The sequence below is a fragment of the Nomascus leucogenys genome, chromosome 10 (genome assembly GCF_006542625.1).
Source record: "Nomascus leucogenys isolate Asia chromosome 10, Asia_NLE_v1, whole genome shotgun sequence".
Classification (NCBI taxonomy): domain Eukaryota; kingdom Metazoa; phylum Chordata; class Mammalia; order Primates; family Hylobatidae; genus Nomascus; species Nomascus leucogenys.
Window position 1 is genome coordinate 76,006,396 of NC_044390.1, and position 24,205 is coordinate 76,030,600.

The window sequence follows — 24,205 nt, forward strand, 5'->3', positions numbered from 1 at the left end:
TGTATGTTACATGCATGTTTGTTCATACACGTGTTGGGGCCACCTTCATAAATATTCATAGCTTCTCCTGTAACCTGCTGAATATATCATTCAGCCAACCCCTTCAGCACAAAGCTCCTAACCCAACCCCTCCTCCTTCAAAGTGCCTGTCTCCGGTCTTGGCGGGAGGCCTACTACCCAGCCCACGGGCTGGTCACCTTGTGGGCTATAACCCCTTCTAAGAAATAAGGTCTCTTTTCCTCTCTGAATTTACACATTTGTGATCTTTTTTTAAGTTAACAGGGGCTATGAACATTCTTACAGAAGCCTTTTGATTGATGTGTGTTTTCGTTTATCTTGGGTGTATACATAGGCAATGGGCATGATAGATATTAGGATAGCCATCTTTAACTTCAGTGGATGCTGGAGCAAGTTTCTGAATTTCAGCTCTGAAGTGGGGATGATGATAACAGCACCTGCCTTATAGGGCTGTTTCGAGATGCAAAGAGAAAATCTGGGTAAGGCAAGGTGCAGTGGCTCACGCCTATAATCCCACCACTTTGGGAGGCCGAGGTGGGCAGATCACCTGAGGTCAGGAGTTCCGGACCAGCCTGGCCAACATGGGGAAACCCTGCCTCTACTAAAAATAGAAAAACAATGAGCCTGGCGAAGTGGTATGCACCTGTAATCCCTGCCACTTGGGAGGCTGAGGCCAGGGAATTGCTTGAATTCAGGAGGCAGAGGTTGCAGTGAGTTGAGATGGCACCACTGCACTCCAGCTTGGGTGACAGAGTGAGACTCTGTCTCAGAAAAAAATAAAAAAGAAAAAAAGAAAATCCAGGTAAATAAAGTATTCAGAATTGGTACACCGAAATTTACAAAACATAAATTATTGCTGGGATGGCAGTGGGGAGCATGAAGGTATTGGACTAACTTTTATGAATGTTTAAGTGCTCTCATGATGAATTAAACACACAGGGAACTTTATAAGGGTCATATGATATATAAGTGATACATGACTGTTGTATTAACATTCAAACCAGTTAGATATAAAGTAAAAAGTGGGTTTCACCCCATCCATTTTTTATTACTGAAGAAAAATATATGTCAGAGCATGGTGGCTTATGCCTATAATCCTAACCCTTTGGGAGGTCGGGGTGGGATGATTGCTTGAGGCCAGGAGTTTGAGACCAGCTTGGGCAAAATAGCAAGACCCTGTCTTTACAAAAAGTAAATAATTTGGCTGGGTGTTATGGCATGCATCTGTAGTCCTGGCTAGGCCGAAGCAGAAGGATTGCTTGAGCCCAAGAGTTCAAGGCACCACTGCACTCTGGCCTGGGTGACAGAGTGAGACCCTGTCTCTCTCGCTCTCTCTTTTTTTTTTTTTTTTGAGACTGGGTCTCACTCTGTCACCCAGGCTAGAGTGCAGTGGCTTGATCTTGGCTCACTGCAAGCTCCACCTCCCAGGTTCAAGTGATTCTCTTGCCTCGGCCTCCCAAGTAGCTGAGATAACAGAAATGTGCCACCATGGCTGGCTAATTTTTGTATTTTTAGTAGAGATAGGGTTTCACCAACCTGTTAGCCAGGCTGGTCTCAAACGCCTAATCTCAAGTGATCCATCCACCTTGGCCTCCCAAAGTGCTGGGATTACAGGCAAGAGCTACTGCACCTGGCCTGACCCTGTCTGTTTTTTTTTCTTTTTCTTATTTTTGTTTTCTTTTTTTTTTTTTTTTTAGGCAGAGTATCGCTCTGTAGCCCAGGCTGGAGTGTGCAGTGATGCCATCTCAGCTCACTGCAACCTCCACCCACCAGGTTCAAGCAATTCTCCTGCCTCAGCCTCCTGAGTAGCCAGGATTACAGGCACGCCCCACCATTCTTGGCTGATTTTTTGTAATTTTAGTAGAGAAGGGGTTTCGCCATGTTGGCCAGGCTGGTCTCGAACTCCTGACCTCAGGTGATCCACCCACCATGGCCTCCCAAAGTGTCAGGATTACAGGTGTGAGTCACTGTGCCCAGCCGACCCTCTTAAAGAAAAAAGAAAAAATACTATGCAGTGAGTATTTTGCGTGCATTTTCTTATTTCATCTTCGTCTTTTTATTTGATGATATTAAAGGCAGGTGTTAGAGGCTGAATTGCTAAAGCTGACCCAAAGAATGCCTCCCTCAGGGCTGATTGGTCCCTCTCTCTCAGGCCTCAGTCTTCTCATCTGTACAGTGAGGTGCCTGCAGATCTCTGGGCTCTAAAAATCACAGCTCCATGTCTATCCCTGGCAGAGGAAGGGCCTGGAGTCCTGCCGCTTGCGTCTCTGGGATACGGGAGCAAAGAGCCACGCATCCTCATGGCCCACACAGGCGTCACCTCCAGTCTCTCCTTGGCCTCATCTCCCCAGCGTCCTGGAATGGCATCGGGCTGGCCCAGGGAGCCCCTGTCCTGTGCCTCTCCTTTCCCCTCAGGGGCTGCCAGGCTGACCACCCCCCGCTGCAGGCCAGGCCTACAGTGCCCCAGGGAACATCCCGACCCTCTCCCAGGGTGGCAGCAGGAAGAGGGAAGAAAGGGGATCCTCTCCAGCTGGCCAGAGAGACAGACCTTCTTGTGCTCATCAACCCTCCAAGAATGCCCGCCCTCCCTCCTTCCCCCAAGGCCTGTCCACAGGGGCTTGAGATCAGCCAGAAAAGTCAGGCAACTTTTCAGGGACTGGGAGCGAGGTCTCCCGGCCGGGCCTGGGTCCAGTCTCTGTGGGCAGTGCAGTGCTGAGCCCCACCCCTCAAGCTGTGCCCTGTCCATAGCTCCAGACTTTGACCCTGCGCTCCAGTCCGGGCTGGCGGACAGAGGGCTGGAAACAAGACGCCCCAGAATCAGGAGCTTCACCTCAGGAAATAGCATCCTGTGTCCCCGCACTGCAATTGTCTGGTCTCTCCAGCAGTTTAGTACTTCCGGTGAGTGGCAGATGCACCTTTGAGCTGGGGACAGGGATTGGGAGAGGGGAGAGGCAAAGGATTTCATGTCCTCGCAATGTCAAAGACAGGGCTCAATATTACAGCCTAAGGCAGATGACAGGAAAGGAGAGATCCAGCCTCTCAAACATCCAGCAGAGAGACCATAGGTAAGTGATTTTTCCCTCCTGAAGCCTCAGTTTCTTCATCTGGAACATGGGGATCATAACTCCCCTCTTACAGCACGAGTCTGAGTGTTAAAAGAGGTGGTGCATGTAAAGTACTTAGAACAGATCTAGGCATGTAGCAAGTACTCATATGGTAGTTATTATTATTTTTGGTGGGGGAGTTGGTAGCCTGGTTCTCAAACTTTTATAGCTTCTGTTCCATTTCAAGGATAAACTCTGCAAATAACAACTTCATAAGAAGTAGCCGTGTGGTGCAACCAGGAAGAACTAATTATGTTCATTCAAATGCCTCATCTCTGGCTTACTGATTTTTTTTTTAAAAAGAAGTCTTTCATATTCTTTGCTACGGGCACGTAGCAATCAAAGGCATCAGTTGTCTCAGATTGCCTTCTAGGGGACAAGGGAGGTCCTAGGCAGATAAATGCAAGACTGAAAGACAAGCAGAAAGCATCAAGTGGCAACTGCATGCCGACTGCCTAAATATTTTTTTGGAGTAGTGCAGAAAGCGCCGATAGAACTGGGTCTAGATCCGAATGCTGTCCCATACTAACTGTGTAACCTTGGGTGGGTGACTTCTCCTCCCTAAACCTCAGTCCCAGCCTCCAGAATGAGGGCAGTAACCTTCCCTACTTCCTAGAGCAGTTGAGAGGATTAGGAGGATTATGTCTGTACTGAATCTACATGTATCTAGCAAGTGGCAGAGACCAAAATACGTTGGTTCCCTTCCTGCTCCATACTTACACAGACATTCTAATCACACACACAGACACAGACACACACACACACGCACACACACAAATATAATAATCTCAGCTGTTTGCATCTTCTGGGATGCATACTCCAAGCTTGCTGGGCTGAAGTAATGGTGTAAAACAGAGGAGAACGGCAACACTAATAAAAACATCAGCATCAACATGAAAATGTCCAACCGAATAACTGAGCTGGGTGCGTTTAAGTCCAAAAGCTCATTACCTACACGCATGAATGATTTTACCTAAGGCTGGATCTGCCACATCTGACAATCTGGCTCTGGCTTGTCATGAGGACCTCATGCATTTATTTTGCACTTTAAAAACACACACACACACACACACACGTTGCTATAATCAGTGTCAACTCTGACTCACATGATGAATTTAAAAAAAAAAATAATTGACTTAGGACTCACATTTTTTTCCTTTTAAATTCTTTTTTTTTTTTGACAGAGTTTCACTCTTGTCACCTGGGCTGGAGTACAATGGCATGATTTCGGCCCACTGCAACCTCCTCCTCCCGGGTTCAAGGTGTTCTCCTGCCTCAGCCTCCCGAGTAGCTGGAATTTCAGGCGTGCAGCACTATGCCCAGCCAATTTTTTTGTATTTTTGTAGAGACAGGGTTTCACCATGTTGGCCGGGCTGGTCTTGAACTCCTGACCTCAAGTGATCTGCCGGCCTCGGCCTCCCCAAGTGCTGGAATTAAAGACGTGAGCCACCGTGCCCGGCCTTTTTGATTTTCCATTCTATTCCTACCAACACTCTAAAAATTCCTACAGGCATTTTATTTTATTTTATTTTGTCTTATTTTATATTATATTTTATTTTTGAAATGCAGGACTCTGAAGCTTCGGCTGTTCTTCTTTACTGGCTTGATTCTCAGATTTTTCAAACCGTGTGATTTATTGGCAAGCATGGCGTTTAAGCACATAGGCTTATGAGTCAGGCTGGCCTGGGCTCTGCCTCTCACCACGTGGGTGTCAAGGAGCTGATATTCCAGTGAGGAGATGATAAGGCAAGGAGGTGGAGCTTTGTCAGCTCTCATAAAAGTTTATAGATGATGTCGGGCGTGGTGGCTCACGCCTGTAATCCCAGCACTTTGAGAGTCTGAGGCCGGCAAATCACCTGAGGTCAGAAGTTTGAGACCAGCCTGGCCAACGTGGTGAAACCCCATCTCTACTAAAAATACAAAAATTAGCCAGGCGTGTTGGTGCATGCCTGTAATCCCAGCTACTCAGGAGGCTGAGGCAGGAAAATCACTTGAACCCGGGAGGCAGAGTCTGCAGTGAGCCGAGATTGTGCCATTGCACTCTAGCCTGGGTGACAAGAGTGAAACTCTGTCTCAAAAAAAAAAGTTTATAGATGAGGAAACTGAGGTTCAATTAGGATTAACCAACTCATCCTGGTTTGCCTGGGACTCTGATGCACTGACTTCTAGTCTGAAAGTCTGCATCCTGGGAGGACCCTCAGTCCTGGGCAAGCTGGGGAGGTTGGTCACCCTCACTCAGTCAAGTTTAGCAACTTGCCCAGGGTTACATGGCTGGTGTGTGCCCGAGTCAGGCTGTGAACCTGGGTCTGTCTGACTCTCAGCCTGGGCCATACTGTCTCTTAGATTCTTCATGGAGAATTAGGAAAAATACAGAAAGCCCTTTATTCTTCTGCCTTCTCATTGTTAACATATAAAAATGGTCAAGGGGGCGGGTGCAGTGGCTCACACCTGAAAGCCCAGCGCTTTGGGAGGCTGAGGGGGGAGGATCGCTTGAGCCTAGGAATTGGAGGTGGCAGTGAGCTATGATCGTGCCACTGCACTCCAGCCTGGGTGACAGAGTGAGACCTTGTCTCTTAAAAGAAAGAAAAAAAAGTGGTCAGCTCTCCGGAAATTATGCAGAGACAGTCAAAAAGCCCAGAGAGGGGAATTAACTTAGCCAAGGTCACACAGCAAGGCAGAAGTGAAGCCAGGTCTGACTCTGCCTTTCTCTTCTCCTCTTTTTTTTTTTTTTTTTTTTTTTTTTTTAAGACAGAGTCTTGCTCTGTTGCCCAGACTGGAATGCAGTGGTGCAAACTCGACTTGCTGCACCCTCTGCTGCCTGGGTTCAAGCGATTCTCCTGCCTCAGCCTCCCAAGTAGCTGGGATTATAGGCGCCTGCCACCGCACCCGGCTAATTTTTGTAGTTTTTAGTAGAGATGGGGTTTCACCATCTTGGCCAGACTGATCTTGAACTCCTGACCTCATGATCCACCCTCCTCGGCCTCCCAAAGTACTGGGATTACAGGCGTGAGCCACTGCGCCTGGTCCTCCCTCTCTCGTTTTGTTCCTGCAATGTTTTTGCTCTATGTGATTTTTCAAAATGCTAGGAGACAGGAAGGAGGCTGCTGTGTGTTGAGGGCCTACTCTGTGCCAGGCATGGTACCGAGAACTTTTGCTAAACTTCTTATTTAATCCTTAAAATGACCCTGTGAGATTGGGATTAACCCTATTTTGCAGATGAAGAGATTGTGTCTCCAGAGGCAAAGTATGGGGGAAGAGGGAAGAGAGAAGACCAAGGGTCCCTGAAAGGGGCTGTCCCCTAAGCCCCAGTATCCAAGCTCAGGCTCGAAGCTGGAAGGAGAATTGCCTAGAGGAACGATACCTTTCTGTTTGTTGGTTCTATCTCCAACTTGGCTTCTGAAATCCCAACAGAGTCCAGTTCTTGTGGGCTGGAGCCGTTTTCCCTCCTTTATAAAACTAGGCCATATTAAGAATGTCCCGCTGTCCAGGGCCACAGGCCCGAGTTGCCAGGAGCTGAGGTCTGCGGGAGGAGAGTTGTGAGTGAAGAGGAGGGAAAGTTGAATTTGGCTCTTCTGGGCACAAATAATTCTCTTGTTCTGCCTCAGCAGGAGCCTGCAGAATATTTCCCTGCTGTGCGGGCTTAAGTAGCTTCAAGGTTAAAAGCTGGTAGGCCTTCTAAACTTCTCAGGGCCCAATCAGCCTGTGCCCCAAGGCAGGGGGAGTTCTGTGCTGGAAGACCAAGTTCTGAGGCCAGACACTGTGTCTGTCATGCTCATAGCTGCATTTGCTATCCGCCAGCCTGGCACATGGTAGGTATGCATTAAGCATGTGTTGAGTTTACTCAAATTGAAATTAAGTCACAGCTGTACCATTTAACTGGCTGTGTGACTTCAGGTAAGTCACATCACCTCTCTGAACCCCAGTTTCCTCCTCTGTAAAACAGGACTGATATCAGTAGCCCCTACCTCATAAGAGTGTTGGGAGACTTGGATAAATGGATACTTGTGAAGCACTTAGTGCCAGGTGGCTCACAGTAGGTGCTCCACAAATGTCAGTATATTACCTCTTTTGCATCAGGCAGCTTGTTAAATTTGTTACGTTTGGCATCTTCAATTTCCCATCCATCCTCTCAAGCATAGGTTATTAGAGGTTGAAGCATCTTGCCCAAGGTTAACGGCCAGTAGGTGGCAGAGCTGAGTCCTGAAGGCAGAGCCCATCGCACTAACCACTGGCCTACCCAGCCTACAGTTGGTTGTGCCCTCTGCTGGGTCTTTTCTATTCCCAGCCCAGAAACTGGGTGTCTGGGGACGCTCCCCAGAGAAAGTTGCATCATTCACCAGCCGTGTGACTGTGGCGAAGTCTCGGTCACTTCTCCATACCTCAGTGTTTCCATTTGCAAAATGGGAACAATGATATTCCTTCCTCCTAGGGGTCATCAGGAAGGTCAAATATAAAAAGGGCTTGGTGGTGGATGGTGGATGGTGGCAATGGCGGTGAGGATGATGGAGATGATGGTGATGATGGTGTGCCTCTACTCTTCCTTCCCACAGGCTTGTGCAATGCGTGTGGTGGTGATTGGAGCAGGAGTCATCGGGCTGTCCACCGCCCTCTGCATCCATGAGTGCTACCACTCAGTCCTGCAGCCACTGGACATAAAGGTCTATGCGGACCGCTTCACCCCACTCACCACCACCGACGTGGCTGCTGGCCTCTGGCAGCCCTACCTTTCTGACCCCAGCAACCCACAGGAGGCGTGAGTGAGGGTCACATAGGGTAGCCTGGGGGGCCCATGGACCTAAGTCTGCAGAGGGAGTCAGGGTTCCCATCACCAAGAGCAAGCCCCTTGTGGAAGCTCTGATCTAGCATAAAATAAAGAAAATGCCAGGCGTGGTGGTTCACGCCTTTAATCCTAGCACTTTGGGAGGTCGAGGTGGGAGGATCACTTGAGGCCAGGAGTTCCAGATCAGCCTGGGCAATGTGGTGAAACCCCATCTCTACCAAAAATACAAAAAATTAGCTGGGCATGGTGGCGCACGCCTGTAATCCCAGCTACGCGGGAGGCTGAGGCAGGAAACCATTTAAGCCCAGGAGGTGAAGGTGGCAGTGAGCTGAGATTCCGCCCCTGCACTCGTGACAGAGTGAGACTCTGTTTCAAAAAGAAAAAAATAAAGAAAAGATTCATAAATATTAAGCCCCTTGCTCTGTGCCAGATACTAGGAGGCTTTGTCTCATCTTCCCTAAACTGGGTGCCTGTCGATACCACATGACTGGTGAATCTGGAAAACTTCCTCTGTTTTAATTTATACATTTTTATTTATTTTTTGAGATTGTGTTTCCCTCTTGTTGCCCAGGCTGGAGTGCAATGGCGTGATCCTGGCTCACTGCATCCTCTGCCTCCCAGGTTCAAGCGATTCTCCTGCCTCAGCTTCCCAAGTAACTGGGATTACAGGCATCTGCCACCATGCCTGGCTAATTTTTGTATTTTTAGTAGAGATGGAGTTTCACCATGTTGGCCAGACTGGTCTCGAACTCCTGACCTCAAGTGATCTGCCCACCTTGGCCTCCCAAATTGCTGGGATTTTTTTTTTTTTTTTTTTGAGATGGAGTCTCACTCTGTCACCCAGGCTGGAGTGCAGTGGCGCGATCTTGGCTCACTGCAAGCTCTGCCTCCCGGGTTCACACCATTCTCCTGCCTCAGCCTCTCCGAGTAGCTGGGACTACAGGTGCCCGCCACCTCACCTGGCTAATTTTTTTTTTTTGTATTTTTAGAGACGGGGTTTCACCGTGGTCTCGATCTCCTCACCTCGTGATCCGTCCGCCTCGGCCTCCCAAAGTGCTGGGATTACAAGCGTGAGCCACCGTGCCTGGTGAAGTGCTGGGATTACAGGCATGAGCCATCATGCGTTGCCAAATTTTATCTTTTTAAATAGAGATAGGGTCTCACTATGTTGCCCGGGCTGGTCTTGAACTCCTGGGCTCAAGTGATCTGCCCTCCTTGGCCTCCCAAATTGCTGGGATGACAGGTGTGAGCCCTTGCACCCAGCTGAATCTGGAAAACTTCTAAGTGGGTGAACATCTAAGTGGGTGGATGGATGCACAGATTTATCCAATAAATTGCAAAGGTCATTATGGTAGTTTAGAAACTGCCAGATGGTTCAGCAAATGGAACACCCAATGAATAGCAGCTCAAACAGATTAAAAAAATTTTTTTAAGAGGCATCCTGTCACCCAGGCTGAAGTGCAGTGACATGATCATAGCTCATTGCAGCTTTGACCTCCTGGGCTCAAGCGATCCTCCCACCTCAGTCTCCCAAGTAGCGAAGACACACGTGCATGCTATCATGCCTGGATAATTTTCTTTATTTTTTGTAGAGCTAGGATCTCACTATGTTACCCAGGCTTGTTTCAAACTCCTGACCTCAAGTGACCCTCCTGCCTCAGCCTCCTGAAGAGCTGGGATTATAGGCATGAGCCACTGCACCCAGCCAGAATTTTAATTCACACATCTGTAAAAAAACCAATGTTTCTGATCAGTGGGCAGTGATTCAGGGGCCCAGGCTCCTTCCATCTCGTGGCTCTGCCATTTTTCCATGTGCTCATGAGGTCACCTCAATGTCACCATTCACATGGGCCGGTGACTGCAGAAGGATCACACAGGACCACATGTGCAGAGTCTTTAGAGTCCCTTGGCCAGAAGCAAGTCACACGGTCACATTTAGCTGCAAGAGGGTCTAGGAAATGTAGGTGAGCTGTGTGCCCAGGGGGAGGAGGAAAAGTTGTAGGAGCTGCAAGTTGATGTCTGCCACCAGTGTTTACAAGGAGGGGTGCTTGCAGCCGGACTGAACAGTGTGGCTCATAATCCCCAAAGCCAGGTCAAGGCCTTCACTGAAACTCATCAGCCATGTAATCCCATGCTGGAGGTGTACTCCATTTGGTTATGATGGGGCATCCTTCATTCCCTCTCTTCTTCATTCTACTAATGGTGAAATATTGGAAAATTTGGGAGGGAGAAGACCCAAGGCATTTGGGGAGTTGCAAGAGTGAACATGGTGGATTTCTGGGTTTTGAATACACCCCAAACTCCTGATCATGCCACAGCCCCATGCCAGCTGACCTAAGGTTTTTTGCCCAGCTCAGGGCATTGGGTGATCAAACTCTTCATGACCCTTCCAGGGACTGGAGCCAACAGACCTTTGACTATCTCCTGAGCCATGTCCATTCTCCCAACGCTGAAAAACTGGGCCTGTTCCTAATCTCGGGCTACAACCTCTTCCATGAAGCCATTCCGGTGGGTGAGCAGTTCTTGACCATGAGGGATGAGCACCCAGGGCTGGGGTGGTGAGGGTGGGTGCAGCAGAGCCTTAATCAGAGATGAGGGCGGGGTGCTTTGAGTCTCGTAGGCAACAGACTCCTGGGTTCAAAACACGTTTGGTTTAAATTCTATTTTTGCTTTGAAAATTATTTTTGTTTCAAATTTTGCTGTTAAATTGGCAGAGGACAAAGAATCTTCTGATGCCCAGAGGAAACTAGCCTTTGATTAGCATGGCTAAAATACAAATATGTTCGCAGTGATGGGCACTTGGTGCTGAAGCCAAAAGGTTTCACGTGTCCCTGAAGGTCCCAAGGCTTTTTATCAAGAAGAAATAAAATACTCATCATAGCAAAAACTGCCAAAGCATTTATTATGTGCCAGGCCCAGTCCTAACTAATTTACAGCCAGCGACTCATTTAATTCTCTTTATAACCGGGAGGTAAGTGCTGTCCTTATCCTCACTTAATAGATGAGAAAACAGAGGCTCTGAGAAATGGAGTAACTTGCCCAAGGCCACAAAGCTTGCCAGTGGCAGAGCTGGGATTTGAACCCAGGCCGTCTGTGACTACATGGTGCCCAGTGTGCTAACAGGAACAGCACAGCCCTGGGAGGGTTTGCTCAGGCTGCTTAGAGAGGGTGGTCTGGCTCTGTGCCCAGAGACCCGTGCCAGCTCTCAAGGTTCGTTCAACCTTTGGCACTGTGCTAAGGGCTTTATCCACATTGTCTGTTACCTTTCATGGGACCAAGAGTATTTTTTTTTTTTTGAGACAGGGTCTCACTGTATTGCCTAGGCTGGAGTTCACTGGCATGATCTCGGCTCACTGCAACCTCCGCTTCCTGGGTTCAAGCCATTCTCCTGTCTCAGCCTCCTGAGTAGTTGGGATTACAGGCATGCACTACCATGCCTGGCTAATTTTTGTATTTTTAAGAGATGGGGTTTCACTATGATGGCCAGGCTGGTCTCGAACTCCTGATCTCAAGTGATCTGCCTGCCTTGGCCTCCCAAAGTGCTGGGATTACAGGCGTGAGCCACTACACCCGGCCAAGAGTGATTATTAACTCCATGATACAGACAAGGAAACTGAGTCTCAGAGAATTCAAGCAGCAAGTGATGAGGCTGGGGTCTCCGCCCAGGTTGTCTGACACTATGCTCTGTTGCTTTCTCTCATCCCCGGCGACTCTCACTGTTGCCACTTTCTCTCCCCTGTTTCTGACCTTTCCCCTGTAACTCACCCTCAGTCTTACTCTTATCCTTACCGTAAATAGGGGTTAAGAACATGGACTCTGGAACTAAGCTGTATGGGTTAAAATCCCAACGCCACTATTTATTAGCTGTGTGACCTTAGACAAGCTATTTAATCCTTCTAAGCCTCAACTGGTCCATCTGTAAACTGGGGAAAGAATAGGATCCACCCCAAAGGCTTCTTGTGAAGATTAAATGGACCAGTATAAGAAAATGCTTGGAATAGTGCCTTATACACACTTAGCATTACATAAGTCTTTGTCATTATCTTTTTTTTTTTTTTGAGATGAAGTCTCACTCTGTGGTCCAGGCTGGAGTGCAGTGGCACAATCTCGGCTCACTGCAACCTCCAGCTCCCAGATTCAAGCGATTCTCCTGCCTCAGTCTCCTATCTAGGATTACAGGCATGCACCACCATACCTTGCTAATTTTTGTATTATTATTATTTTTTTAGTGTAGACAGGGTTTCACCATGTTGGCCAGGCTGGTCTGGAGCTCCTGACCTCAGGTGATCCACCCGTTTCAGCCTCCCAAAGTGCTGGCATTACAGGTGTGAGCCACCTCGCCTGGCCCATTATCATTATTATTGACTTCCATCCCACCCAGTGCCCCCTTTGTCCTTCCTCTTCAGGACCCTTTCTGGAAGGACACAGTTCTGGGATTTCGGAAGCTGACCCCCAGAGAGCTGGATATGTTCCCAGATTACGGGTGAGTTTATTGTCACAGGCAAAGGGGACTGGGGACCCACAAGTTAGACAGATCTGTCCAGAAGGCAGCAGAGGGTAGAGGCATCAGATTTCCTGTCCTACCCAGGCCCTGGTACCCTGGTCTCCTGGTCCTTCGTCCAGCTCCTTCAGAGAGGCTACTCACTCAAACCTGGTCTTGGGCTGGGAAGGCAGGGGGTATGAAATCACAGATCTCAAGCCCAGAAGCTCCATATCACCATCTTGTTTTGTAGATGAAGATACTGAGTTTCAGAGAGGCTAAGTGACTTCCTAAGGTCACACAGCCAAGTGGCCAAACTGGGATTCCAACCCAGTCTGTATGACCCCACACCGCTCCTTTCTTTTCTCTACAGCCCAATGCCTCTCCAGTCTTCTCCTAACCCCACCCTACACCTGAATCCCCTCTACAAATGCACATCCAATCTTCACTTGCATTTTCCAGTGTCAGATATGGCCTTGTCTGATAGAAAAATTTTCCTTGCATTGAGCTCAAAACCACGTCCCCCCTTGAACTTCACGTAGTGGTCCTGGCACTAGCCTTTGGGCCCACAGAAAAACATTGCTCCCACCTCCATTTCACAGCCTTCAAATATAGCTCTAATTTTTACCTTTATTTCCACCTTTTGCCTGCTGTGACTCTAGCTATGGCTGGTTCCACACAAGCCTAATTCTGGAGGGAAAGAACTATCTACAGTGGCTGACTGAAAGGTGAGATTTTAAGCTTCACTTTGAGGGAGGCACCTCCCAGAGACCAAGTTGTAGTGGAAGATGGTTTCTGGGCTTCCCCCTGCATGGACTAACCCCCAGGTTTGAAGAATACCCTTAGGCCTGGTGTGGGAGCTATTCTTGGTCCTGATCACCACTGGGCACAGAGGCAATGGATCCTGAGCCTAGCTGGGCATCAGAACCATCTGGGTAGCTGTTTACACATGATGTCTATTAACAACCTCTTTCAAATCCCTAATGTTTGTGTAATAGTTTTAGATGTATTCTTTTAAGGTTTCCAGATATGTTTACATCATCTGCAAAACATAAGCTGCCTTTTATTTTTATCTCCCTCTCTTTTTTTTTCTTCTCTAACTGCTTTGGCCAATACCTCTAGAACAATGTTACTCATACAGATGATAGTGGATGTCTTTGACTTGTTTCTCATGTTCATAGGAATCTTGCAGTGTTCTAAATTAGCAAACACTCGCTTGAGAGATACATTGGTATTTATTTTCACATACATTCATATTAAGGGAGATTCCATACTTTTTTTGTGTGTGTGAGATGGAGTCTCGCTCTGTCACCCAGGCTGGAGTGCAGTGGCACAATCTCAGCTCACTGCAACCTCTGCCTCCTGGGTTCATGCCATTCTCCTGCCTCAGCCTCCTGAGTAGCTGGGACTACAGGTGACTGCCACCACCATGGCCGGCTAATTTTTTGTATTTTTAGTACAGATAGGTTTTCACCATGTTAGCCAGGATGGTCTCGATCTCCTGACCTCATAATCTGCCCACCTTGGCCTCCCAAAGTGCTGGGATTACAAGTGTGAGCCACTGGGCCCGGCCTGATTCCATACATTTTTTATATATTACTATTTTTTAAAGATTTTTAGGCCAGGCATGGTGATTCATACCTGTAATCCTAGCACTTTGAGAGGCCGAGGTGGGCAGATCACTTGAGCCCAGGAGTTCAAGACCAGCCTAGGCAACATGGCAAAACCCTGTCTCTACAGACAAATGCCAAAATTAGCCAGGTATAATGGTGCATGCCTGTAGTCACAGCTACTTAGGAGGCTGAGGTGGGAGGATGGCTTTATCCCGGGAAGTAGAGGCTGCAGTGAGCTGTGATCACACCACTGCACTCCAGCCTGGGTGACAGAGCAAGACCCTGTCTCAAAAAAAAAAAAAAAAAGATTAAAAAAATATGGAATATATGGTGGCTTTTATCAGATGACCTCAGAAGATTTTTTTAAAATGTAGATTTTAGGACCCCACTCTATACCTGCTGAATTAGAACTTCTGGGATAAGGTTCATAACTTTGCTTTTTTTTTTTTTTTTTTTTGAGACAAAATCTTACTTTGTCACCCAGGCTGGGGTGGGGTGTAGTGGTATGAACACAGCTCACAGCAGCCTCAACCTCCTGGGCTCAAGTGATCCTCCCACCTCAGCCTCCAAAGTAGTGGGACCACATGTGTGTGCCACAATGCCTATCTAATTTTTTAATATTTTTGTAGAGATAGAGTCTCACTATGTTGCCCAGGCTGGTCTCAAACCCCTGGGCTCAAGCAATCTTCCTGCCTCAGCCTTCCAAAGTGCTGGGATTACAGGCATGAGCAAATAGGCCTAGCAGAATTTGCATTTTAAGAAGCTCCCTGGTGATTCTAATTATCAGCCATGTTTGGGAATCATTGTACTAAGACATGGCTATTTCTCCTAACCTGGGGACACATGACTCTTGTCCAGTCTTTTCCAGGAAAAACATGCCCATGATTTTTCCATCTTGAGGAAATGATGGAAATGAGATAGTTCCGAGGGTATGCTTCACCTTCTTTTTGGCTGATTTCCTGTTCTTTGGATGTTTCTAGTGTGTTTCTTTCTCTCTTCTTCTTTTTTTTTTTTTTTTTTTTTGAGACGGAGTCTTGCTCTGTCACCCAGGCTGGAGTGCAGTGGCGCAATCTTGGCTCACTGCAAGCTCTGCCTTCTGGGTTCATGCCTTTCTCCTGCCTCAGCCTCCTGAGCAGCTGGGAATACAGGCGCCCACCACCACGTCCGGCTATTTTTTTTTTTTTTATTATTTGTAGAGACTGGGTTTCACCATGTTAGCCAGGATGGTCTCTATCTCCTGACCTCGTGATCTGCCCACCTTGGCCTCCCAAATTACTGGGATTACAGGCATGAGCCACCGCGCCTGGCTGTTTCTAGTGTATTTCTAATAGTGATAACTGTTTTTCCTATGGGATGTTTAAAGGGAAGGTGGATATCCTCAGCCCACCTCCCTCCTCATGCCCGGCTTCTGACAAAGGGGAATTTGGCACTGGTACAACTCTCTCCTTCTCTACTCTGAATCTCATCCCCTTTGCTGTTACAAAGCAATGTGGTGGTCATAGGAAGTATTGGGGGCTAAGAGGCCTGGGTTTGAGTTCCAACTCCATCATTGACTCACTCTATGGCCTTCAGGAAGGCCCTTCCCCAACTCCATCTGCCCAACAAGGGGCTTGGACCATCTCTGGTTTCTCAAGGGAGATTTTGTGGACCACCAGTCCAGCCAGGTGCTCATGAGCTGATGTGATGACATAGCCATCTTCTCAAGCAGCATCCTGTGCGACTAACGTCCACAGAAGGTTGTTTGGGAAAGGCCCCTGTGCCACCCTCTTGGTGGGATGGGGCAGATAACTGAATACTGGGCTTTTTGATGTGTTTGATCATCCCAGGTTAACTGAGAGGGGAGTGAAGTTCTTCCAGCGGAAGGTGGAGTCTTTTGAGGAGGTGAGCTGCAGGGCTGATGTAGGGGATGGGGAAGGGAGAAGAGGGGAGGCCTCTGCTTCTTGCTGCTGAGTCAGGGGCCCCTTCTCAGGCTCCTAGGGTCCCCACAGGCCTGCCCCAGACCCTTGCCCCAGGAGGACTTAGGTATTCTGAAGGAGGAGGTCTCTGCCTTCATGCTGGTGTTGGGAACAAAGGAACACTGGGATCATGGTGGCCATTAGGGGCTGATTTATATCTGAGCCTCAGTGAGTTTTGGGGCTAGACAGCTGGCCGCCTTTTCTCAGTGTCAGCTGCACTCTAAGGTCAGACACTTGGTTGCTTCCTAACCCTACTGACATCTGTGTTGGTCTTTCTGCAAAGTCCAGGCCCTCAGCTGACTCACCTCTAAAGCAACACCACCACCAATAATAATGATAGGAAAAGCCACCATCTCCAGGCACCAGCAACAAGAGCTTTACTGTATGGCTTCATTCAATCCCAGCATCTAAAACCCTGCTTGGCACATGGAAGGCGCTCCGTACACGTAGTTACTAGTGCTATGTCATGAGGACTAACCTGCTCTGGTCAGGCCCTGATGGACACTGAAGATACGTCGTCGACCCAGTGCAGTCCTCATTCTCAATCATTCACTCAGGAACAATAGTAGCGTCCTGCAATGTGTGTGTCCCTTGACTGACTTGTGGTGAGAGTCACTGGGGCTGGGTTGGGGAGCTTAGGGGCTCATGATGCGTGCTTGAGATGAGATCATCTCATCTGTAGGCAGAGCTAGGGGTTCCAACGAGTCTTCTGCAAATGTCTTGGCAGAGTATAAGGCAAGAGAATAAAGTTAAAAGGAGTCAGAAGGAGAAAGAGAACTATCTCTGCTTCCTTTCTGAATTCTTTTGGGAGGTTCCAGGAAGATTTCCCCCATCCAAAGAACTGTTTTACAACCACTTTTATATTCAGAGTTGTACAGGAGCCTCATAGCAGCCTATGAACAGCCATGGGCAGCCTCATTTTACAGGGGCAGCCGAGCATTAAGGAGGTAAAGAGCCATTTTCAAGGTCACACGTCACATAAATGGCAGTGTGAAAATTTTGAGCCAGGCCCATCTGATTCCTCATTGAGACCTCTCCCCACTGTTCATCAGGGAGTAGACAGATTGGGGGTAGAAGAAAGGGGAAGAGAGAACAGGGGATACCAGGGTCTTCCCCACCTTTCATCCCCCACTACCCTGTTGGTTGCTACCAGGTGGCAAGAGAAGGCGCAGACGTGATTGTCAACTCCACTGGGGTATGGGCTGGGGCACTACAACCAGACCCCCTGCTGCAGCCAGGCCGGGGGCAGATCATTAAGGTGAGTGTGAGGGTCAGACCCCTGCCTTTTGTTAATAGGAAGATCATTCTGCATGCTTATTTCATCTCTCAGGATCATGGACAAATCAGGTACATCTGTTAGAGGACTCCCCCGGACTGCAGGGAATTGACATGTAAAAAAACAAACCTGTCCCACCCCCATTGCTGTCTTTCAGGATTTCCTCTTGATCGTGAAGCATGCATGTATGCGCTTGTACCTATGTGGGAGCAGCATATGCCTGTATTGCAATAAAAATAGCAAACATTAGAATGTTTACCAAGCGCCAGATACCGTCCTAAGCACTTTATTGTGTTTATTATTATTATTAATTATTATTAATTGTGTTATTATTATCATTGTTATTATTATTATTGAGACAGGGTATCACTCCGTTGCCCAGGTTACAGTGCAGTATCTTGATCATGGCTCACTGTAGCCTTGACCTCCCAGGCTCCCACCTTAGCCTACTGAGTAGCTGGGACTACAGGCGCATGCCACCACCATGCTCAGCTAATTTTCTTATTTTTTGTAGAGACAGGGTTTCACCATATTGCTCAGGCTGGTCTCAAACTCCTGGGCTCAAGTGATCCCCCCGCCTTGGCCTGTCAAAGTGCTGGGATTACAGGCGTGAGCCACCACGCTCAGCCTATTGTGTTAATTAATTTAGTGATGGCCACAGCCCTTTGAGCTGGGTACTACCATATCGTCATTGCCATCTTACAGATGAAGAAATTGAGGCACAGAGGAGTTAAGTAACAGGCACAAGTTCACACGGTAGTAAGCAGTGCAATTGGGATTGGAATCCAGGCAACCTGGCTTAAGAGCCTGTGCGTGCAAGCATTGTTCCATGCCTCCTCTTGCTGTGTGTGTGCATATGTGTGAGGGTATGTGTGTGTGCATGTATGTGAGTGTGTGTGTGTGTAAGGGGGTGTGTGGCGTCTGTGTGAGGGTGTGCGTGTGTGTGTGCATTTGTGAGTGTGTGTGCATGTGTGTGAGGGTGTGTGCATATGTGTGACGGTGTGCATGCATGCACACCATGTGAGGGTATGTGTGTGTGCATGTGTGTGAGGGTGTGTGCGCATGTATGTGAGAGTGTATGTACGTGTGTGATGGTGTGTGTGTGTGTGTGAGGGTATGTGTGCATGTGTGTGAGGGTGTGTGCATTTATGTAAGGGTGTGTGTGTGCATGCATGTGTGTGAGGGTTATGTGTGTGGATGCATGTGAAGGTATGTGTGTGTGCATGTGTGTGAGGGTGTGTGTCTGAGGGTGTGTGTGTGCATGTGCACCTGTGAGTGTTCATAGGTGTGCAGGTGTGTGTGCTTCTGTGTGTAGGGGTGCGTGTGTGTGTTCCTAATGTGGGCTGATGGGTGTGACAACCAATGAGTGACTGAGGCATAAGTCTCAAATCACGGAGGTTTATGGAGCCAGCTTGAGGGCGCACCCAAGAAAAATGCGAGTCACAGATGCACCTGTGACTCGTTTTTCCAAAGAGGTTCTCAGGAGATTTAATCTTTATACATTTTGTTTTAAAAAAAAGTGAGAGAAGGGTGCAGCAGCGGGAGAATGATTGCATACTTGTGAGACTTTAGTTAGTGCCCAGTAAATCTACATTTTACATAAGATAAGATGAAGGTTTGGGCCAGGTGCAGTGACTCACACCTGTAATCCCAGCACTTTGGGAGGCCGAGGCAGGTGGATCATGAGGTCAGGAGTTCGAGACCAGCCTGGCCAACATAGTGAAACCCCATCTCTACTAAAAATACAAAAAATTAGCTGGGTGTAGTGGCAGGTGCCTGTAATCCCAGCTACTTGGGAGGCTGAGGCAGGAGAATCGCTTGAACCCGGGAGGCGGAGGCTGCAGTGAGCCGAGACTGCGCCACTGCACTCCAGCCTGGCAACAGAGCGAGACTCTGTCTCAAAAAAAAAAATTGAAGGTTTGAAGAAAAAAGGAATGGAGGAAGTTCTGTATCTGGGAAGATAAGCTTGTCATTGATGTTATCAGTGTGGAGTCTGTTGAAAGGGCTGGTATCTGCTTACCCCTTAGGGAAGAAAGCCTAACTTTGGTCAGGTCATTGAGGGAGGGGATATAATGAGATGTATCGGCCCTCCCTTCCCCCCGTGGCTGTGAACTCAGCTCCAAGGTTTCTCTGGGGCTCCTGGGGCCAAGAGGGGGTCTGTTCAGTCAGTTGGGGGCTTAGAATTTTATTTTTATTTCTTATGTGTATGCCTTTACATGTGTGTACTGGTGCTTTTCTTCAGACGTGTGGGTGAGGAGAAACAATGCTTCAGGGAGCAGGGGTGGCTGCCAATTAGGGCAGCTCTTCCTGCAAGAGGCAAGCAGTCAGGTGCAGACTTGGGCCACAGGGTCATGAGAGGTCTTATAAGGAATCAGCCTGGCCACTCTTGTCAGGACATCTGGCCACGGAGGGGAGCAAGGGCAGCCAGACTGACTCACCTCGCTGATGAGAATTTCCTGCCCTGAATCAACAGGTGGACGCCCCTTGGATGAAGCACTTCATTCTCACGCATGACCCAGAGAGAGGCATCTACAATTCCCCATACATCATCCCAGGGTAAAATCGGACTGTTCTCGGGCAGAGGAGGGGTCCCCTTCATGCCCTCTTCATGCCCCTGCTGCCTGCCCCAGGCTCCTTACTCCCTGCAGTTGTTCCCTTTCAATGTTTTTATGTATTTATTTATTTATTATTATTTTTTGAGACAGAGTTTCACTCTTGTTGCCCAGGCTAGAGTGCAGTGGTGCGATCTTGGCTCACTACAACCTCTGCTTCCCAGGTTCAAGCAATTATCCTGCCTCAACCTCCCTAGTAGCTGAGATTACAGGTGCCCACCACCACCACACCCAGCTAATTTTTTGTATTTTTAGTAGAGACAAGGTTTCACCACGTTGGCCAGGCTGGTCTTGAACTCCTGACTCGGGTGATCCACCCACCCTCGCCTCCCAAAGTGCTGGGATTACAGGTGTGAGCCACCGTGCCTGGCCCCTTTCAATGTTTTTAGTGAGTTTGAGCTACTGAATCCCTGGGAAGGTAGACTCAGCCTCGACTGAGGTCTACCGTGAACATTCTTTCAGATGACAATAGTGGTGATGCTGGAGACAAAGGGAGTGGATGTAATGTGGTGACACTAAAAGTGATATGTAGGTGGCTCATGCCTATAATCCCAGCACTTTGGGAGGCCAACGTGGGAGGACTTCTTGAGCCCAGGAGTTCAAGACCAGCCTGGGCAACATGGCGAGACCCTGTCTCTACAAAAATACAAAAATTAGTCAGGCATGATGGTGTACGCCTGTGGTCCCAGCTGTTCAGGAGGCTGAGATGGGAGGATTGCTTGAACCCGGGAGGATGAGGATGCAGTGAGCCATGATCACACCACTGTACTCCAGCTTGGGCCACAGAGCGAGACTCTGTCTCAAAAAAAAAAAAAAGTGGTGTGAATGGCAATAATGGGAGTGGGAATGGGAATGGTGATTGGGGTTGATAGTGATGGTAATGTTAATGGTGGAGATGACAATGTCACTGAAACCAGTGGTGGTGTTCATGGGATGACAATATTGTTGATAGCGGAATGGTGGTAGTAGGGATAATATTGTATTGATGGGGAAGACAGTGTTCATGGGGGTGGTGATTGGCATAAGAGTGGTAGAGTGGTGATGTTAATGGAGGTGGTCTGGTGCTGATGAGGAGATCAATGCTGATGAAGGTGTGATTGGGAGTGGGGATGGTAGTTGGTGCTGATGGAAATGACACTATCAATGATGCTAATACTGTAGCAGATCTGACAATCTCAAAGGCAATGTTAATAACATGGTTGCACCAACCATGTTGTCTCAATGGCGATGTTACTGGTGTCATGGAGATGACAATATCAATGGCAATGTTAATGGTGGTGGTGAAATGATGAATGCAGTTGGTGGTGATGACCTATTAATGATAGTAGTGAATACAATGTTGTTGATGGAGATGACAACACTGATGGAAGTGGTGATGGAAGAGTTCGTTGTTGGTGTTGATGGTGATGACGGTGGCAATTGAGGTAGTGATGGTGGTGGTGTTAGCAGAGGTGACAAGGTTGATGGTAATGACCTTTATTCATCTCAGAGCCTTCATTTTCCTTCATCCTTGACCCTCCTCATTTGTATCTAGGACCCAGACAGTTACTCTTGGAGGCATCTTCCAGTTGGGAAACTGGAGTGAACTAAACAATATCCAGGACCACAACACCATTTGGGAAGGCTGCTGCAGACTGGAGCCCACACTGAAGGTAAGGTAGGGAGGAGTAGCAGTGCCCTAGACCAAGGTCCTGGGAGCTTGGTAATGAGGACACTTCAGGACGGGAAGATGCCACCACTGGGATAATTGGGCAAATTAACTCCAGCAAGGGATGTGGAATATAACAGAATTTGACAATGTACAGGGAAGTTCTTGCTAGGGGCTAATGAATCCTGTCTGGCCATGGCTGAGAGCCCTTGGTTTTCACATTTGTCTGTGAGTGATGATGACAGTAGTGATGGTGATGAGGATGAGCTGGTACTGATAGTGAGGAAAATGCTGAGAATGGTAATAGTGATGGTGATAAGGTGGTGATGGTTGTTAAAATTATGGTGGCGGCTGATGGTGAGGGTAGTGGTTGATGATGGCATTGGTGGAAAGGTGGAAGCAGTAATGGTAATGATGTTGGTAGCTGACAAAGATGGTGTTGGTGGTAGTGGTGATTGATAAAGACGACTGTGATTATATTAGTGGTGGTGGTGATGAGATTCTCAAAGCTAACTCCCTATGACCTAAAAATGGCAGCAGGAAAAAAAAATCCAGAAATGAGTGATCAGCATTTTTCTTTCCAGAATGCAAGAATTATTGGTGAACGAACTGGCTTCCGGCCAGTACGCCCCCAGATTCGGCTACAAAGAGAACAGCTTCGCACTGGACCTTCAAACACAGAGGTATGCTCCCATGGCAAGGAAAGTAATGCCCTCTTCCACTCCTCAGATGGCTCTGGCATTTCCAGGGAACAGTCATGTCTGATCTCAGGTTCCACACAGGCTCCCTGGCAGGCAGGGGCAGTGGTGGCTAATATCCCCTCCTCTATAAATGGGGAAACCGAGTCTCAATGATGGTTAAGGACCTGCTGAAGGCTACATAGAGGGGCAGTGGTGATGTTAATGGAGGTGGTGCTGATGAGATCCATGTTGATAATGGTGTGATTGGGAGTGGGGATAATAGTTGGTGCTGATGGAAATGACACTATCAAGGATGTTAATACCACAGCAGAGGTGACAATCTCAAAGGCAGTGTTAACATGTCTGCACTAACTGTCTCATTGGCAATATTGAGGGTGTGGCAGAGATGACAGTATCAATGGCAGTGTTAATGGTGGTGGTGAAATGGTGAATGGGGTTGGTTTTCTAAAGTCTGTGGTCAAATAACGGAAAATGTATACTTACTGGATGTGTACTTCGTGTCAGACACAGCAGCAAGTCCATTACATGAATGACCTTATTAAATCTCCTCTGGAGCTCGTTGGGATAGGGACAGTTCTCCCCATGCTTTGGATGAGGAAACTGGGGTGAATTAAGAGGTGAAGTCACTTGCCCAAGTCAGACCACTGGTGGAGGGCAGGGCTGGGATGTGATTTGAATTTGACTCCAAGGCTATTTTCCAGATACCCATTTGGTGGCTGCCCCATCATCTCTTGCAACTGTTCCAGGGGGTCCCCACCATTCCACCCAGGTGCCAAGAGAAACTCGGATGGCATCTGGCTTTGCCCAGGACTCTTCAGCAGGCTCCTGAGTCTTCCAGGGCAGAAGAGCTTCATCTATTCTTTCCATTGTCCCTCTTGGACCTGGCCACCTTCTCTCTTGCCTCTCCTAGGTCATCCACAACTATGGCCATGGAGGCTATGGGCTCACCATCCACTGGGGATGTGCCCTGGAGGCAGCCAAGCTCTTTGGGAGAATCCTGGAAGAAAAGAAATTGTCCAGAATGCCACCATCCCACCTCTGAAGACTCCAGTGACTGCTGCCTCCCTCCACAAGAACTCCCTTCTCCCCTCAGCCAATGAATCAATGTGCTCCTTCATAAGCCATTGCTTATCCCTCACTTCTTTCCTCAAAGAAGTATGAGGTGAGAGAAGGCCACAAAGTCAGTTCCTGGAGAAGGGTTTAGCCCAACATGGGGCCCCTCTCATCACCGAAATCCCTCTACCTTCTCTGGGTCTGGCATTATAAAGAACGGTTGAGACTGTTATTCCATGAGTCTTCAGAAGAAAGGACAGCTCAGAAAATCAAAGAGGCCAACTGCCCAGAGCCACAGAAAATTGAGGCTAAGTAACCTGATTACAAGTTGTACTAACATATTAAAGGTTCTGAAAAGTCCTGCAGCAAAGACAACTATCTGATGTTGTTTAACCCAGTGCTTGCTAAGCCTGTCTGGCTATGGAACTCTTTTGCCCAGCGCACCCATGAATGCCATGACACAAATCTGAGAAAATGCTGGAACAGATTTTGTTGTATCTGTTGTGTTTGTTGTAGGAGGTTATACATACAACTAGGGTGTGGAGGAAGCAGAGAGGTGAGGCACTGAACTCGTAACACATGGTGTTTGTTCCACATCCAGAATTCCAAATGGCATCAGCTATTCACTGAGTGGCCCCATGAGCACCACGTAACCTTTGAGGAGGGGCCACTGGAGGGATCATCCCACAAGGAACCCCTTCATAGAGAACTGTTTTAGTCCATTTTCTGTTGCTTATAACAGAATACCTGATACTGGGGATTTTTTTTTTTTTTTTTTTTTTGAGACAGGATCTTGCTCTGTCACCCAGGCTGGAGTGCAGTGGCGTGATTTTGTCTCACTGCAACCTCCACCTCCCAGGCTCAAATGATCCTCCCTCCTCAGCCACCCGTAGCTAGGACTATAGGCACTTGCTACCATGCCCAGCTAATTTTGTGTGTGTGTGTGTGTGTGTGTGTGTTTGTAG

At 48.1% G+C, this 24,205-nt stretch overlaps 1 protein-coding gene across 1 annotated transcript; it reads left to right on the forward strand.

Moving 5' to 3' along the window:
* Positions 1 to 2,686: 2,686 nt before the first annotated feature.
* Positions 2,687 to 23,618, forward strand: DAO (D-amino acid oxidase). Its single transcript, XM_030821327.1, has 11 exons — positions 2,687 to 2,916; positions 7,673 to 7,875; positions 10,296 to 10,410; positions 12,309 to 12,385; positions 13,045 to 13,110; positions 15,822 to 15,876; positions 17,104 to 17,208; positions 19,700 to 19,782; positions 21,373 to 21,490; positions 22,071 to 22,169; positions 23,098 to 23,618. Exons 2-11 carry the CDS (start codon positions 7,682 to 7,684, stop codon positions 23,227 to 23,229), a joined length of 1,044 nt encoding a protein of 347 aa, XP_030677187.1. The 5' UTR covers positions 2,687 to 2,916; positions 7,673 to 7,681; the 3' UTR covers positions 23,230 to 23,618.
* Positions 23,619 to 24,205: the final 587 nt, after the last annotated feature.